The 19,909-nt window shown below is 40.7% G+C and overlaps 1 protein-coding gene across 1 annotated transcript; it reads right to left on the bottom strand.

The window, feature by feature from the left end:
* Positions 1 to 3,192: 3,192 nt before the first annotated feature.
* On the bottom strand, positions 3,193 to 17,255 carry cabp1a (calcium binding protein 1a; the record flags this gene model as incomplete). Its single annotated transcript, XM_084055499.1, has 7 exons — positions 3,193 to 3,612; positions 3,758 to 3,830; positions 4,466 to 4,540; positions 4,635 to 4,744; positions 5,522 to 5,665; positions 6,021 to 6,051; positions 16,518 to 17,255. The coding sequence occupies 7 exons, from the start codon at positions 17,253 to 17,255 to the stop codon at positions 3,587 to 3,589; spliced, it is 1,197 nt and encodes a 398-aa protein (XP_083911625.1). The 3' UTR covers positions 3,193 to 3,586.
* Positions 17,256 to 19,909: the final 2,654 nt, after the last annotated feature.

The raw sequence follows: 19,909 nt of genomic DNA, 5'->3' as shown, positions 1-19,909 counted from the left end.
TAAAAAAAGCAGATCTACAAGATCATAGAGGGGCACTCTGTGTTCCCGCTTTTAATGGGTTAAGTATTGGGTTTATTATGTCACAAATACCCTGCCTGCCTGTTTATAAAAGATGCACATTTCCCATCATATATCGTAAATCATTCTACAGCAAACTATTGCAATTTTGCCACAAACTGATAGGCCTGTTTAACTTGTGATTGTGAACATCTGTTGCATGGTTGCCCCAGAACAGAACACTAGTTAATGATGAACCAGCAGGTGGTTATCATGATCACAGGTGTCTTTAGGCCTGAGCTGGGAGAAAAAAATACTGACATTTCCTGAACTTCTTTTTGATTCCTATACTCAGCCTCTCATTGAAAACTAGATGCCTATATGGCCACAACAACAATGGTAATGTTTTCTTAGAAGAGGTCAAAGTGTTTGCATAACTTTCACATGTACTGTAGTCTTATGATTAGCATAGAAAAGGGCAATGGGCTCACAATAGCAATGAAGAGGACAGTAACATTCTGTCAAAAGATTTAACTAAATTATTTATGGTATTCTTGCCTTACCCTGTTTACAACTGGGGACACAATGGCTGGCACAATAAACTGATAGAGTTTCTGGAAAGATGCCAGTATGTAGACCAGTGGTTCTCAAAGTGGGGTCCGGGGACCCCCAGGGGTCCTTGGTAGGGTTCCAGGGGGTCCCCAGCAAAATTAGATAATATAGTATCAAAATCACTTTAAGCACTTTACACCCTATATACTGTACATCAAGCATTTGAAAATTGCCGATCTACAAGCTCACAATGCATCATGTTGTGAGCTTGTAGATCGGCTATTTTAAATTGTTTTATTTTTGAGATGGGGGTCTGTGGCCAAATGCATATTAATCTCGAGGTCCTTTACCACTGATGTAGACAATATAGCCTACATCATAGTTTCTGAATTGTTTCATGTGACATGATACTGACCATGACACTGACCATGATACTGACATGATACTGACCAGGATACTTATGATACTGACCAGGATACTAACATGATACTGACCACGATACTGACACAATACTGATGATGTCAGTATCATGGTCAGTACCATGTCAGTATCATGTCACATGAAACAATTCAGAAACTATGATGTAGGCTATATCAGTACTATGTAACCCCTTTAAGGCTAATGTCTTACTGTGTGTGCATCTTTATTGTTTTTAGAATAAACACAAAGATTATTTTTTCTGGTATTTATTGTGCACATTTTTTATGTGTTTTCAACATTTTCAGATATCACAGAAAATGGGGCTCCTGTGTAAACATGTTTTGTTTTTCTACAGTTAACTTGGCAAGAGTTCCTGTTTACTTCATAAAACACATATGCGAATGTGCATAATGTATTTTAGAATTCTTTATCTTTGGCATGCATAAAAATACACTTGGACAACACAGATTTGTCGAACTGTGCGAACACCATGTTGACACATACAGAACAGGTACAACTTTATCACATACACATCCACTCTAAGACAGAATTCACATGTCTTTCGTCTAACCTTGGAGAGAACATGATGCAAACATTAGTCTCTAGAAGCAAGTGTCCAAAGACTCAATGGTTTTTGGAGCTGCTCTCAATTTGTGGAATGCATTACAATGTTCAGAGTGATTATTATTATTTGCATTACTTGTCCTTGATCAGAAAAGCAATACAGAGACATACAGCTTATTTTGGTGTCTTTCAGTCTTTCATTAATGCACAATGCATAAGAACATGTCTGCTGATTACATCACAGAGATAAAGGGCTTTTGCATCATGAGATTAATCTATGTGTGTTCACTGGCATCATCCTGATTCTGGAAGGGTGTAACCTACAGTTAGATATATCTGGTAAAAATCACAATGTGGTGGTTGTTAGACTGTTAGTGAACCAGTGCTATCAACTAGACCACCTCCTGCTAATGATGATACAGAATAATAAAGAAGAAACAAAATCAATGCAAGAACCTGTAACTGTAATTATTTTTATAATTTAGCACACAGGCCCTGGAATATATTACGTATATATATATATATTATGTCTATGATAGTGGTGGTGATGAATGAATACATAACTTTGATAGTTTTTCTGTAATCAAATTGTATCAATCTCACAACCAAGTTTGTGTAAATAAGTGCTTTGGTCGCTTTGGAAGAGAGATTTCAATGCTTGTAAACATTGATGGAACTGTCATGTATCCTAGGAAAAACAGGAATAACTCATGAGAACAATGTTTTAGAGTGGAGTTTACATTCAGGGAGCTCATTTCATAGCCTAGGAGGCCATAGATTGTGTTGCTTTCTTCTGTGGGACTAGAAAAGCACAGTGACAATTCACAGAGGGTCACATAGTCACAATATACTGTATGTAGATCTGACACTGGAGCACCAACATCACACGAAGGACATTCCGATAAAACTGTGACACTTTTGAACATGACCAGCGGACTAGGTTGGCACTAGTTTGCACATAAAAAGTGGGAAAAGACTCAAAACACTCAACACAGCACTCATCTTTTACATATTATCTATAAACCTTAACACACTTGGTCTCCATTTCATGTACATCAAGTGGAGAACATTCTACTAGACACATAATAATGCCATGTAGTTGTCAGACAAAAAATAACAACAGTCTGTACATACAGCAAGTTATATAATTTATGAGAATTAAAGTGCGAAACCCATAACATCGACAATCACCTGTTAGGCTACAGCAAAACCTTTGCCTCAGTTTGAAGGCATTTTCAGGAAGAACACTTATTAAACAGAAAGTGTGAGGTCATCCCTTTCTCCAGAGAGGTCAAGGAATGTCAATTCCAGTATCATTCAGGTTGGGATGGCTCAGAGCTCCAAGCATGTCCCCTGTAAGCTTCATTATACTCCATCGCAAGATGGTGTCGCCAGTGGTGGAAAAAGTACTCAAACTCTTTACTTAAGTAAAAGTACCAATACTGCAATATAGAAATACTCTGTTACAAGTACAAGTCCAGAATTCAAAATTTACTTGAGTAAAAGTACAAAAGTATTGGCATCAAAATGTACTTAAAGTACCAAAAGTACTAAAATATTTGAAAATAGCAGATCTACAAGCTCACAACGCGTCACGATGCGACGCGTTGTGAGCTATTCGGCTATTTTCAAATAGCCTATGTATAAAATAGGGCTAAAGTGGTTAATGTATGTTTTATAATAATAATTTATATCTGAAAAGTAACTAGTAACTAAAGTTTTCAAATAATGGTAGTGGAGTAAAAGTAAAATGTTTGCCTCTGAGATGTAGTGGAGTAGAAGTAAAAGTATTGGAAATTGGAAATACTCAAGTAAAGTACAAATACCTAAAAATGTTACTTAAGTACAGTACTTCAGTAAATGTACTTAGTTACTTTCCACCACTGGGTGCCGCCTGCCGAAAATAACTGATCAACAAGTAGATCAGCTCTTTTTGGCAAGCGACACCATGGTACTACAGAGTATAAATTAGGATGCATTCAACAGACAAGTATACAGAGCTGCTCACAGGATGACATTCAGTGCTATTAATGTTCTGATCAGCTTCTTTGTCCTAGCGAGACATCATTCGTACAAACTCTGTGAAAAGAAATAACAATGACAGAAGTTTACTTGTACTTACTTGTGCTACACAGGATGTGCATGTATGCATACAAATAACACAATAAACCACAGTATAATGAGGATATACATGTGCATAATTATGCAAAAAAGGTTAGCTTGCCTTCAAAATCAACAAGCCCATCTCCATTCAAGTCCACGTCCCTCAGGATATCCTCAATATCCTTATGACCAACCTGTGTACGCGCACGCACGCACGCACGCACGCACGCACGCACGCACGCACGCACGCACGCACGCACGCACGCACGCACACACACACACACACACACACACACACACACACACACACACACACACACACACACACACACACACACACACACACACACACACACACACACACACACACAGTTCAATTTCAGTTTACTCATAGTGCAATATCACCTAGAAGAGTTGCTGCACACTTTACAAGGGGCAGGATAAAAACATCATTGTGCGTGCATGTACACAGACACACCCATACACATGCCCACATAAAGACATACCGACACATGCACATACCTGTAGACACACAGGCTTGCACAGACAGACAGACAGACAGACAGAGACACACGCACGCACGCACATTTAACATCTTTATTTGCGTTCACATTTTAATAAGACATTCTTGACCACAAACAGTAGTACTGTAGATGCACAAACTTGGCAAAGCTCAACAACAAGTATTTCAGGATACAGATCATGGGTACAGGAAGCATCGCCTCCACACATACACGAGCGCGGGGTGTGTGGAGGTAGGGGTGTCATGAAGTTCTTTCATGACACCCCTACAACATACAGTAAGAGAAATGATCTAATGTTTTCATACCTGTTGCCCTAAGAGCTTTCTCATAGCCTCTCTGAGCTCAGATGTGCTTATTGCTCCATCCCCATTGGTGTCAAACTGAGACAAGGCCAGAGGTCAAAGCAAAAAGAACAAAATTAGCAAAGGATGAAAAGATGTCTTGCTTTCTAAATGTCCACCAATAGATTCTCACCTCTCTGAAGGCCTCTTTTAATTCTTTTATACCAATCATGTCTGCAGTTTCTGCCAGGAGTTTTGGGCCCATTAAATCGACAAAATCCTCAAAGTCAACTTGACCTCCCACTTTGGAAAAAGAGACGGTAAAAATGTAATACAAGTTGAATATAATAACAGTATTACAAACCATGAAATACTGTGCATACACTATCATGAGTATAATGTCTACACAGTAAAATCTTGAGTGTTAAAGGTGCTGAAAGTGATAATGTTTTGTTAAAATAAGTGTTAAATAGCTCTATGCATTTATCCCTAGGAATCATTGCTAGTGTCTGTTCAATAACAGGGGTCTCCAGCTCTTTATTAAACAGAAGGGATAACAATTTCATAAAATCAAGAGAGAAAACTCCCAGAGGATACAGGATAAAGTGAAATTGGAAGTGATGAAACAAATAAATGATCAGATAAAATTGTAACACAAGCTGATACATGATCTTTGTGGTGTTCTCTACCCTGATTGGATGAAATGTGTAACCCACTAAATATCAGGAGAAAAGGGGAGAGCCGTTACTGATCGAACACTCTACTGTATCTACAGTATACAGTAGCAATGATTACTACCAGAATATTGAGCTTTAACCTTTTAACAATAAATATTTAGTTTTAACCAACAAATATCACTATGACAGCAACTATTGAATATATTTCAGCAATATTTGGAGTTACATCATGGCAAGGTGATGACACAATCCAAATCGCTTTAATTTAACTCGAGAGTGCACACTGTAGACCCATAAGGATCCATTTTGTTCCATTTAAGACTTAAATTATGACACTCAGGAGTTTACAGTGTAATGTCTAATGTTCATATAGTAATATAGTTTAAAAAACAAAACAACTTACAGTTCATGTTGATCTGCTGGCTCATTTCTATGAGCTCCATTTCGGTAGGCATGTATCCCATAGTTCTCATACAGTTTCCTAGGTCTTTACAGCTAATGAAACCATCTTTGTCTTTGTCAAACTCCTTAAATGCATCCCTCAGCTCTGATTGAGAAATGAAAAATAGGTTAATATTTGTGTTCAGATACTATTTTGCACACATGCAGATTAACACCAAATGCACACACACACACACACACACACACACACACACACACACACACACACACACACACACACACACACACACACACACACACACACACACACACACACACACACACACACACACACACACACACACACACACACACACACACACACGCCTTGTATCTAATATATCAAATATATTGTATTCGGTTTCATGCTCTGTAAACTACTTAATGTGAGCAATATCTAATAAACACAGCTGACCTGATTTGACATATCTTGAGAGGAAGAGAAAGTAAAAACAACTCACCATCCATTTCCTCTGGCCTCAGCTCTCTGTCCTGTAAGGAAACAAGATTTGGCATTAGAACAACACAGACATCCTTTCAATAAAAAGTTTGCAATCACCCCAAATAATTACAGTAACACCATCAGAAAAACTCACACTTAGAATACTTTACATAAAGGTTTAAAATTCCACCACGTCATTAAAACCATCAGAAGAAACACATTGAATACTTAAGTTGTACAATCACACCACATCATTAACACCATCATAGCAAACACAGACTAAGAATACTTAAAATAAAGTTAAATAACCCCCACATCGTTAACACCACACTCCTCAGCTTACAAAGGTAATCTAAATTCACACATACCGGTGACAAGTCTGTGACCGTTTTAACTCCTAAGCCAGAATCAGCAAATTGCTCCATATCAATCTTCTATCTACTTGGTGAATCTCAAGTGAAAATGGCACCTAATCGTACAGGATGGCATCACTGAAAAGTGCCATTCTCACACTCTTGATGAAATAAGCTAAACCCCTCAATCCTACGATAATGATCAAGTGTGGCTGGGAAACGCATCCTCACACTGAAGAATGTTGCCGTTTTCTTTTTTCACCTCATGCTCACAATGAATGCAACCTTTAAAGGGCACAGCGAGGGAGAGACATATCCCAGAGCCCTCAGGGGTTAACAGCGGGAGCAGTGAGAAGTGTAAACACAACACTCAGTCTTGATGTCAAGCCCAAGAACTGCCTGATCACTGAAACACTGACATAGAAAACACAGGAGGCACATGGACTGATGGAAGCGTAATCAGATGACGTGATGAGCACAACATCTTTAGCAGCTCTATCAATCCTTCAGCCACTGGCTAAAACATTTCGACTTGTCAAAACAAAATGTTGTCACCCAAGCAGAGGCCAAATGGTCATGTCCTGATTTGAATTCTGAAGTCTGATATTAATTAAAAAAGTACAATTTCATGTTGGATGTAAGTTGTGAAATTGTATTATGCAAAGCTCCTCTGTTATTGCCAGTTCCATTTGTGCATTACTGGACAAATACATGGTGATACCAACCAATATAGGCCAATGTCATTGGTCCATCGGAACACCAGAGACTTGTTATAGTAAATTTCACAACTCAATTGCATGCACACTGTGCAACAGGTATGTTCTACACTCTTCATCAATATACAAAAACAGACATTCTAATGCAACAGCAAACATATTGACAGATTACATCTTTCTATTGATATTTTGCATTGTGCAGCACATTTTACTCAAAGCCAAAAAGCACATTGTTACGTATTAATTATCCTTTGTCAGATGAAGATCAAAAGTTTCAAATGTCAGAATTGAAGCATAGTGAACTTTGTATTGCAGTATTGCGCAGCGTTTTCACGGCGTGGCTTTCCAAAGGCTGTGTGTGTCCAATCTCGCAAACCGTTAACTTTAATTTCAATATGGAAGTCACTGGGGCTCAGATCGGGCTAAATCTCATACGTCATACGTTTTTTTGTTAGGGAGCGGATTAAACTTTGTGAAGTTTTGATGCAGTGGTTCTCACTGAGGAATCCGGAAACTCCCAGGGGTCCTTGACATGAAAATGTTTGTGAACGACTGAAATAGTGTTAATTCATCTATTTGTAAATCTGAGCATGTAAAAATGTAACCAAATAGATTTTAAAGTTTTTTTTTCGTTTTTTCGTTTTAAGTTTTTTTAGTTTTTCTCCCAATATAAATTGGGAGAAAAAGAAAAGCCTTTTCTCCCAATTTATATATACTTCCAATCCACACCCCATGGAACAGCCACCCTGACCAGTGTTGCCAGAGTGTTTGCGAGAGAAATAAGCAACCAGGTCTATGAGAACAAGCCCAAAAGAAGGGACTAGGGCTAGGCCATATGAGCACTTTAAACATATATGCATCGGATATTTGAAAATAGCCGATCTACAAGTGATACATTTTTTGAAACATTTTAACAACACAAATGGGTGTCCCTGGCACAAAACATTTTCAGATGGGGGATCCGCGGACAAATACATTTGGGGTCCTTGACATGAAAAAATGTTTCAGAACCACTGGTTTAAACAACATAAAAACAAGCCCAAAAAAATGCCAACAACTACCATTATTTTCAAGTGACTTTACAGAAAAACTAGCCCAAAGTCGCTTTTAATAAGTGGACATGGCAACCCTGACCCTGACACCTTGCGGTTGCTAGCTCATATGCGCAATATCTTCTCTGGCCAAGCAGGGTTTCTGTCCTGCTGATGTTTGGTCTCCTGTGGGAGACTGGGGTTCAAATCTCAGGTAGGATTTAAAACTTACGGATTGCAGCTTTAACACTCAGGATTTTACTGTGTTCTGATGGCTGTACTGATTGCACTGCTAAAGTCAGAATCCTACACGGGTCTCTTTAAATATTATCATTTTATATACAAAATATAAAATGTGCGTTTGTGCGTGTCCACACTTACGTACAGGCTGCCTGCCCTTGGCCATGGCTTTACTCAGGTAGATGCAGGTTGACCCCAGTATGTTGCTCATGAATGTGTAGTTTTGTGTCATGGACACAAGAGAGTCCCGATAGGGCCCAAGACCACCTCCCTGGCCCCTCTCCTCACAGGAAAGCACCCCTCTGTACCTTTGCTCAGCATCCTGGAGCATCTTTCCAGAGAGGTGTAGGCAAGGGGGCAGAGACAGTGTTAGAGACGCATACTGTAGTAGCTTCAGGACAGAAAGGACATAAACAAAAGGTGGTGAAGGGAATGTGTGAAGGAGTCGATCCATGTCAGTGAACGCATTCTTCATTCTTCAGTGCTATTAATGAATGCTCCCTGTAAGAGTGCTCCAGATTCTATGAAAAAGAATTATGTCTGTATGTGAGAGACAGAGGGTGTGAAACAGAACTACAAGGTGAGAAAGACGATCCGTCCACATCAATGAAACTGCAAGTGGCCAACTTTCCACTCATTCATCATAACAGTTTACTTGCCACATTGTGTAGACTGGCACTCCACGCCTATACACTGTCACAGGGACAGTAAACACGCGTACTGTAGAGGCAAAAGGGGCGAACAGCTAGTGCACAAAAGAGCAGGCTATACATGTGCTGAACACAATGCTTCTCGAGGATTTGAATCACTATACAGTGATTAAGAAACTTCACCACCTCGAAATCCCTCCACTTCTCATCCACTGAATTTGCACAATATTCTGATAGTACTCATTGCTATAGAGTGTTTGTTAAGTAGCAGGGGTCTCCCTGTCTCTCCAGCTCTTTAATTTTTCTGCCCCTGTACAGCAATGGTTCTCAACCTTTTCAGGCCGTGACCCCCCATTTTTCTTTTTTCTTTTTTGATTTGTAAGAGTTGAGGTATTACATTTTTATTACAAGCTTGTAGATCGGCTATATAATAATATTTGACAATTTGGCCAATGTTTGACCAGTTTTTATAGTTTGTTGATTACTTTTGATGCAGTAATGGTGTTTTTTTTCTTTTCTTTCTTTTTTCTATTAAAAAGGTCCTTAAAGTCCTTAAATTGTCACTTCACTGTCATCTGGGGACCCCTCCAAAATCATGTAGGGGGTCCCGACACACAGGTTGAGAATCACTGCTGTAGAGGACATTGTGAGGTATTTCCTTCTGTACTCGTTAGAAAACAATTCACGTTGAGCACCAAATCTCTGCCAAACTCTGCTCGCTGCTGTGAGGTTTGACAGTTTATTTACTTGTGCTCATTCCAGCATGACTTAGAATGACACAGTGAAACGCTGGCTTACAGAATTTATATTTGGAAATATCTTCATTTCAACACGTACGAGCGACCGATGTTACAGAAAGCGGGCTACATTAAATCCTACCGCCAAAAATTAAACCTAAAAAAGCTGACTTTTGTCAGAACTGCTTTCTGTTGGGCCATGTCTCACAAGTCACGCCATGTTTGGACATAATGCAAAACAAACACAAAACAGTTAAAGAGATCTCTCAGTAGGGAAATATAATGGTCCACGTGCAACTAAATTATAACACTGTATAACACTGCAAATAAACATGCTTTAAAGAGGTGCACAATTAAACATTTCCATGCATGCAATAGTGGGAATATCACAACTGTTCCAATTCCAACACCCAAACGAATAAAGTATATTGCCATTTAAGTCCATTGATGTACAACAAAGTAGGCTAATTACTTCAAGTCAGAATCAGTGCACACCACAGAATCCATTTAGTACACACAGCAGTGATAGCAAAGGAAGACATGTTGACATTGTGCATTATACAGACAACAACCGTACCTTACCTTTCTAACAGGATATACTAAGCAGTTTCCCATAGCAAAGGAAAATACTGTCTCTACAAAAAACATGAGGATCTTTCTCCTGTAAAGTCTATGGCTTGATAGATAAAAGAGCAGACTCTAGTTTCACAGAGACCCATGTGGGAAAAATGTGCTCATCTGTTCATATGGCTTGTTTAAGAAGAAGTGCACTGCATGGTAAAACTATCTGGTATGAATGAAACTAACAATGGGAAGAGTAATAAGAACTGAGAGAGAGAGAGAGAGAGAGAGAGAGAGAGAGAGAGAGAGAGAGAGAGAGAGAGAGAGACATTAGGGAGAAGAGTGAAGGGAAGGAGGAGGAAGATAGAGTGATAAAAAAGACTTGGGGTATAAATGAGTGGAGGGAGGGAAGTAGAGTCAGGAGCAGAAACAGAGTGATCTCTATAGATAGGAAGAGTGGCTGAACCAGTATCTACTTGTTATTTTCACCAATCTGTCTGTCACAGTTATTCAATAAGTCGGATTTATTGCCTATTTACTATTTACATGTAGGTGCTATAGATGCTAATAGATAGTTGTATGTTGTCTACTCATTCACAGATACTATGTACGTATGTTGTTTTGATCAGTGGCTCTCAACCTTTTATCCTTTGAGACCCCCCCCACCCACACACAGACACACACAGACACATACCTTTATTGATCCCATGAGGGAAATTCAGTCGCCATGGCAATTATTACAGTCATAAAAACACAAGCACAGATAATAAAGAACACAGCAGATAAGAAAAAAATAGCTAAGGAGATTTTTTTTTAAAAGGAGGGCAAAAAAAGAAAGTCATAGCATGAGCAAGATTCACAGTGGTCACTTTGCACTGGCCCTTCTGGTGGAGGGCCTCAGCATCATCGGTCCACTTCATATTGTTGTTCAGGTGCATGCCCAGGAACTTGTAGGTGTCCACAAACCACACTGACTCCCCATGGATCTCCACCACAGCGTTGTGTTCGTCCGTGTTGTCATTTTGAATACAGCTGACAATGACGGTGTAATCTGAGAACTTCTGGAGGTGAAACATTGGAGTTTAAGTGGACGTTGGCTGTATAAAGGGTGACCTGGGGAGCACATGTGCTGCTCACCAGCACATCTGACAGGTAGCCCTGCAGTCTGACCTATTGCGGTCTACAGGTTAGGTAGTCCCGGATCCAGGTCACCAAGCCATGGTCCACCTGCATCACATAGGGGTTCTTTATTAGCCAGTGTGGCTGGACCATAGACTGTGGCTGGACGGTATTGAAGACACTGGAAAACATAATTCTTACGGCGTTGCCCCCTGAGTCCAGATTGTTATAGGCTGTATTTAGCAGGTACATGATAGCACACTCTACCGCAATGTTCTCCTGGTACGCGACCTGCCTGCGGTTTCAGGTGCTGCAGGACCAGTCGCTCAAAGGTCTTCAGGGCACGCGATGTCAGAGCAACCATCCTGTACTCGTTAAGGGCTGTGGGATGTCCCTTCTTTGGAACTGAGACATCGCAGAAAGGATCCCGGAGCAGGGTTGCTAGCTGCTCAGTGCACACCTTTATTCCCCGGGGGTTGATGTTGTCCGGAGCTACAGACCCACTGCCCTTCTCACGTTTGTCATGGTGAGCTGAAGCCTCACTTGGTTGGTCGTGAGGATCAGGGGTGGAGGGCCTGCCGCTGCAACAAATGGACGGTCGCCCTCATCGCCGCTGTCAGGGTCAGCCAAAGTTGCAGCTACTGTTGCACCAGGCGCCCTCTACGGCGCAGACGCCTGGAGCCACCATCCGGAGCTGCCATCGCTGCTGCTGGTGCTGCTGTTCCAGCAGCTGTGACAGCAGCTGATATGATTTTGTTGAAAATGTTTGACTACCTCATAACACTCGAGGCTCAACACTCACACCTTGTAAATAACAGGTTTGATGGCTATGCTGAAAAAGACCTTTGTGTTGAAACGTTAATAAAGCCTTGACTGGGAGCTTCTTTTAAATTTAAAGTGTGTGGACTTTATTATTTCTTATTGATGACTACGGTACCCACCTTTTTCTGAAAATACTTGACCTCTTAGCCGACCTTGAACTTTGTGAGTTGCTCTGAATAAGAATGTCTGCTAAATGTCTTACATTTTTTATCAAAAACAATGTGGAACAACAACACAGTTTTATAGGGACCAAAATCAAATATGCTATACTGTAGGTATAGGAGAAAAGTACTTTAAAAGATATGCAAGAAATGGGACACTTTTAGAAGCATCAGCATATGCATATTGCAAACTTTACTATAAATCTGTGTCTGACAAGATAACTTTTGCTTCAGGTGCATCACAGCAGGTGCATTACACACATCATGTATTGTTCTAAGTAAGTACTTATGCTCTTTTTTCTAACGTGTGAAAATCTCTGACGAGCCCAAAAAATAAAAAATAAAAAAAGATTAACTTATTTAACCTGTAGGGTTCATTCTTATTTACAGCAAGCTCCAGCCCAGCATATTCCTCACCTGCACTTTCCCTCACAAGGGTATTCAGCTGCACTGTGACTAACCTCGCGTCACCAGACTTTCCACCTCGGACTGTGACACAGAGAGGAAAAGGAGCATTCCTTATGCAAGACAGACTTCAGAAATCTAATGCAGAAATCTAAATTAGCTTTCTGTTATCTTTAAGTACACGACACACACACACACACACACACACACGCACGCACGCACGCACGCACGCACGCACGCACGCACGCACGCACGTACAGGATTACATTCAAATTCTAAGAATATATATTCACGCTCCAAAAATAAACAAGTCAACAGTCATGCACTACTCTGCTGTGCATGACACAGACCTGTTCCTTCCCTGCCCCCACCCACTATCTCCCATCTTCCACTACCTTCAGCAGACAAGCACAAGGTCACAGTGAGCTAGCGGACGCACAATGGAAAAAAAGGATAAGACAGACAAGGAGTAAGTGAGAGAGAATATAATAAATATAATATAGGAAGGATATCGAAATCCTCTTGGAAGCACATTCAGAAAGAATAACTGATGGGTTTTAGTCCTGGTGAAATAGTTACAGGGGGCATGAAGATGTAAAAATATCTGAAATTAATATAAGAAATGGAAAGGGAAAATTCTGTGACATTGTGTACATTTGCTATTAAGGCAATCCTTTTTCAATCTTCCTTCTCATAAAAGGACCTTCAACCGTTGATGATATGTCGCCACCTTATGTCCCATCTATTGCAAAATCAACTAGACGCGTCGCAATTGGCAATTGCAAAGTGTGGTTGCGCCGACGCCGGTCGGGACTCCAGTAATACGCCGGGAGGAATACCGTCGGAGACTGCGCCAATTACATCGTCACGTCACTCCTGAGATCACTTGCGTTTCATTTTGAAGGGACCGACTCCCCCAAAAATCATGTTTTGCATCAAACGGTGACATTTTGCGCATTCGTGGCGCCCCCTATGGGTCAAAGTGGAAATGCTTTAGGGGAGTCGTTGAGTAAATCACCCTCGACATGTGATTCAAATTTGGGATCGATTGGATGTTTCGTTCGTGATTTTTGACATTTTTGGTGAAACGGGTCCCTCCCGCTAACTTTGGAAACAATTTACGGAAGAACGGTAAGGACTATCATAATGCCGTTTGGATAGGTTTATCGCAGGGGTGCATAGATCACGTGAACCGATTTTTGTGAGATTTGGGAAAAAAATGAAGGAAAAGGAGCAAAAAGTGTGTTTTGAAGAAAATTCAAAATGGCGGAAAATCTATCCTGACGCAAATGGGCGTGGCCTATATGGGAAGATGCGTCGTGACCCAAGGAATCCAGGGAAAAATAAATTTTGATTTTACGACCTACGGTTCAAGAGTTAGAGGCCAAAAGGTAAAGGGGACTGTTATAGCGCCACCATGTGGCCGACTGGTGTGTTTATTTTCTTAATAATTTTTCAAAAAACTATTAACCTCCCCTCCAAGTTTTGTAACTGTAGCCCTTACGGTTTCCGAGAAAAAAATACTTGAATGGGAGTTTTTGCAATTCCCATTAAAGTGGATGGGGAAATTTAATGCACTAATAAATCAATATCAAAAAATCTATCCTGACGCAAATGGGCGTGGCCTATATGGGGAGATGCGTCGTGACCCAAGGAATCCAGGTGAAAAGAAATTTTGATTTTAGGACCTACGGTTCAAGAGTTACGGGCCAAAACGTAAAGGGGGCTGTTATAGCGCCACCATGAGGCCGAATGGTGTGATATTTTTGTAAATAATTTGGGACTTAATTATGAATTATCCCTCCAAATCTGATAACTCTAGCTCTTAAGGTTTCTGAGAAAAAAATACTTGAATTTGAGTTTTGTCACTTTTACATTAAAGTGGATGGGGGACATTTAATGCACTAATAAATCAATATCAATTAAATTATTTAACCAATCTCTTAGCAAAATACAAGCGCACGATTCCCGATTTAGACGGTCATTTTGACATATGGCACAACATTGGGGGATAAAAACTGTGGGAGAAATAGCGGTCCAAAGTATTGGACCGCACATTCTATCAATAACAATAGTCTGGTTGCCCTGTTGGGCAACCACACTAATTATTATCTACTACCAGTTCTCCCAGCAGAGACATCTATAAATAGCCCATAAGCAGTGCAATAGTATCTGTTTTCTTTGTATTATTCTAACTGAATAGTGTGGGGATGTCTCAAATCACATTTTCCCTCTCTTTCTTTTCCACATACCGGTAATTGTTTTCCCTAAGACGTCATTCATGATGAGCCAATGTTTTTTCACAACACGACTCACAGATTGACTCACAGGACACTTGAACAATATGCTTTCAAGAAGAAAGACGACCCCTTGCTTGAAACCCCATTGGCTGACCTGCCTTGTTCCACACTGAGCCTGTTCAATGCCCGGCTGGAAAAACTGGGGTGTGAGTCATCCATCCACCCTATCCAATCTCAAATTATGAACATTCTGTGTACGAAAACAAGTAGCCTTCAAATGTCAGCTCCAAAGATGCTGCAAAAGAGACTGGCAAGGTGCCACAATAAATATGTTGTTTATACAGGATCTGGTTTAAAGCATCAAGATGAACCTTTGTGAGGATTCTTGCTGTAGTCTGTGTGCCAGGAAGAAATAAATTATATAATTCAAGCTTAATAGTTGGTTTGGTGGTCTTGGTTGTAAAGAAAATGTATTTATGGCTATTCATGAATGATTGACTCATAGCCCAATAATGATCTTTTATATCATGGGACAAAGAAAGTGATTATATTCAAAGCCTTCATCATAGCCTTTTTGATAAAACTAGAGGTTTGGGCTGCAACGCTGCCCTCAGATCTAGAGTTCGGGCCCTCACCCCCACATCGCACCGCCGATCTGATCAATATGTCTGAGCCATAGTGTCGGGGATCTCCAGTCCGTATCTGGCTGTATACCTGTGTCCATTTTATGCCCATATATGGGCATATCAGTTGGATCTGGGTCAATGTCTATATATGGGCGTATGGGGTTTGTTTATGGTTATGTCTGAGTGACATGCCTATGGGCGTATGGGGTTTGTTTATGGTTATGTCTTGAGTCATAGTGATGTGGCTGTGGCCCTACGTATGGATGTGTCAGCCACCCATTAGCCAATTTTAATATAAGACTAGCCCATGCATGAAAGAGCACACAAAATGTGTTTTGCAACATATATAAAACTATGGGTTCTCGGTTCTATAGGTCTCTGCAGTCCTTTTCCCCTTTTCAATTAAGCAATTAGTGAAGACAGGTCAACCTGTCCAAAGAAGTAGGAGCTGTATAGGCTATAGGAGGTGTGTATGCATCACAGACTACACCACTTTTCCTGTACTGATTTAAAGCCATGGTACACCAGGCCCTGGTGTAGCCTACAACTGCACATGTACACCTTTGTGCAGTTGTAGGCAATGCATGTAAATGATAATCTTGGAATGCAGGCTTTCCATCAGCAGAGCTGCATCTCTAAATGGCAAAGTGCTTAATATGAATGTGTGTTTTATTCACGCAAATTATTCTGAGTGGGTGAAAGTTGGAGTGGTTAAAATGAAATAGCTCCTATAGGCAGCTGTAATGTTTATCCAGTTGAACATTAACAGAACACAATCTAAATATGAACCTGACCATTTCCAATAATAGCCGACAACTTTTGTGTCGACTCTCCCATGGGCGTGATGGGCCTTACCTGTCCAAACAGCGAATTCAGGATGGTGCGCAAATTGAGATCGGACGCGGTCGACGCCGCACTGGACCTCCTCGACCGCCGGGAGGATCTGCTGGACAGCGGGACCAGTGAACAGGAGGACGGGGTCGGGGACGCGATGCTGTTCGACAAACTGCATCTCTTGCGGTGGTCCTTCCGTTCAAAGAAAGGCGCCGTGTCGTCGTTGCTGTCCGTCAGAGAGGGGATGCTGCTGGGGACTGACGTGCGAGTAGTGTGCGTGTGACTGCGATGGTCGTCTGGTGGTGGTGGTTGAGATTGAGGGTCCTCTCGGTTGTGTTTTCTACGGTGGTGTCGATGTGTGGTTCTGGAGGTCTTGGAGCGCTCCCTCACACCTCGCTCCACTTCACCATCTTCTCCCTCCTCAGGTGGGTGCAGCAGGTCTCCTGAAACTTGGTCCTGATGCTGCGGGTCGCGCCGAGAGCAGTTCTTCTTGCCCCCCCGTGTCGTTGCTGCGTTATTATTCCGGCTGAGAAGAAGCGATGGATGGCACAGGGGTCTCCGCGCACTGACATCGCACTCGGCCGACCAGAACGACTCCTCCGTGGCGTTGCTGTGTGGAACAGCGGCCGGGCGGTGGTGGTGGTGGTGATGGTGACTCCGACGACTCTCTGTCGTGCGTCCAGGGAGGTGTGTCGCTCTCGCCGACGATTTCAGCGAGGAGGAGGTCGTGGATTCGGATTTGGGGAATGAGGAGCTCATGTTTGTTTGTTATTTATTGTGTCTGCGGTTTATTGATAAAATGTCCGTTTTATCCGTTGTCGATTCATAATTTCTCGAACACGACTGCCCGAGTCGTGCCAGAGCCTCCCCGTTTAAAGTTGAATTTCACCACCTGATTCTGATTGCCCAGACATAAACACGCACGCACACTTGCGCGCACACACACAGTGCGTCATCATTGCATGATTGATGACATGCAAACGTTGACATCTTAAAGATATGTGTAGTGTGGGTGTATGTGGGAGTGTGACTGTGAGTTAATAAAAGCTACTGCACAAATTATGTTCTAGCTCTTCTCCTCTTGTGGCTGAAATATAATGTGCCATTAACAAACCCCTAAAATAAAGCAGCTTAATTGAAATCCCAAATCTATTTTACAAGAAAACAACCTGTCATCACAAGTCTTTGCATTATGAAGAGGGAAACACCAGCTATTCACACATCCGAGTTGTCCACATTCACAATAAAGATTTAGCTGATCGGTGCATAGGCCTGATTTTTTTCTTTAAAAGTATAGACGCTTTTTGTTGTTATTCTATGTGTATAGTGTAATCATATATATATATATATATATATATATATATATATATATATATATATATATATATATATATATATATATATCTTTTAGGAAAACAACACTATTATAGCCTAAGAAAGTAGCAGAAATATGTAGAAAGTCGTTTTTAATGCAGACAGATACATCAGAACCTTTTTGATCCCCTGATCAGAGGAACAGTATGGAATTCTGTGTCCCAACATATCACATGGTACACATATCATCTAATAACATTTATAAACCATAGCATATCTTATGCCCCTCTCAGCACAATGATATATTGTTTAATGTAGAATGAGGAATTCAACAACAAATAGGCCTACAAATAAAACAAAACATGAAGCAGAGTATGCATTGTGTGCATAGCAGTTTCTCACATGTGTGCAAGTTGTGCAACACAAAGTATTTGATTTACAGAAATTACAGTCCATCTTTGGGAGGTAGAATTGGCATCTCGTTTGCTTCAGGAGATCAGGACAACATTCAGCCCCCTGATCACAAGCACTGCAGAGGGTGCTGCACAAGAAAGTTTTAGTTTTGTCTGAGTGCAGCACACATCTCATATTTTCTGTGTGTGTGTGTGTGTGTGTGTGTGTGTGTGTGTGTGTGTGTGTGTGTGTGTGTGTGTGTGTGTGTGTGTGTGTGTGTGTGTGTGTGTGTGTGTGTGTGTGTGTGTGTGTGTGTGTGTGTGTGTGTGTGTGTGTGTGTGTGTGTGTGTGTGTGTGTGTGTACACAAATAATGTTATAACTAACCAGATTACTAGACAATATTACCCTGGGGGTGTACAGCTTTTGTGGAAATAAGTGTTTCACCTTTTCTAATGGAAAGTAATCAAATTTCGAGTTGAAAAAAAGATAATTTAAGTGTTTTCATAGTGGTGGGTCATTTTTAGACAAACAAATACAAAAAGACAAACTCTGCGCAGTCTTCATTTTTGTTAGACTTTCCTTGAACTGTAGGTTAGTTAACCTCACACTGTAGCTCATTAGGCCTATCTGAAAATCCAAAAGCTCTATTTATCTCACTGCAATATCATAAACAACAAAATAGGCTCACTCACTGACAAACGAACATTGAGGCTCTTTGGATGCAAAAGGTATAGTCTTTACTTACAAAAGTGCAAAAAGTGACATGGTGAAAAACACCACAGAGAGTGGACATTTTGCTCCTCAGACCATTATCACCGAATGCAGATTGCTATAAATAGGCAGTAGGCCTATTAACTGGAACCAATGGTAATGAAGCTAATCGAAGGCACAGAGTGCCATCAATCAGCCCATTACCACTGTTGAGGCCCAAGGGCCTGCAAGAAAAGTGTACAACATACAGCAAACAAACAATATTGTCACATCACTCTTAAAGAAGAGATACTCTTATTTACAAGTCATCTATACAACGTTACAACTTACAAGAAGAATACATTGCAACAATACAACTTCAGAAGTATAGAAAATACCATAGTTTTTGGTGAATATAAACATTTTAGGGGCACAGCTATAAAGGACCTAAGGAGAAAAGGAGATACAATTAAAGTTACAAAAAGCACTCAATGCAATATGCCATGCCATAAGCATATGTTACCTGTCAAGTGGTTGTTGTTTTTAGTGCTCTTGTTCTGTTTTGTCTTGTGTACCATGTTTTGTTTTGTTTTGGGTTTTTTTGTCAGGGATTTTGTTGTGTGATACTGCAAATGTTAATTAATACTGTTTTGTACACTGCTGAAGGGCCTGTATGTGTATGTGAAAGTCGATAAAAAAAACATTTAAAAGAGAAACATGTGTTACCTTTCCAAGCCAAACTGTGGAATGGTGTGTTGAACTGCTTTTCATCAAATGATGACCTGGGTTTGCCTTACAGAATGTGCAGGACAGCACAGATAGCACAGGGTGTAGCTCTTTTTAAAATCTGTTCCCAATGTACTGGACTCATGAAAATGTTTTTTTTTCCACTCAGTCAGCAATCAAGTGCTTTTGGCTTCATACATTCTCAGTGCAGTAGTTCTGGCTGAAAATAACCTCTGTTAATGGAGTCAGCTCTGAATGTCTCATTGCACCCCTACGCCCCCCTGTGTCA

The sequence above is a fragment of the Gymnoscopelus microlampas genome (assembly GCF_963454915.1).
Source record: "Gymnoscopelus microlampas genome assembly, chromosome: 4".
Taxonomy (NCBI): Eukaryota; Metazoa; Chordata; class Actinopteri; order Myctophiformes; family Myctophidae; genus Gymnoscopelus; species Gymnoscopelus microlampas.
This window is presented reverse-complemented; position numbering and strand designations above follow the sequence as displayed.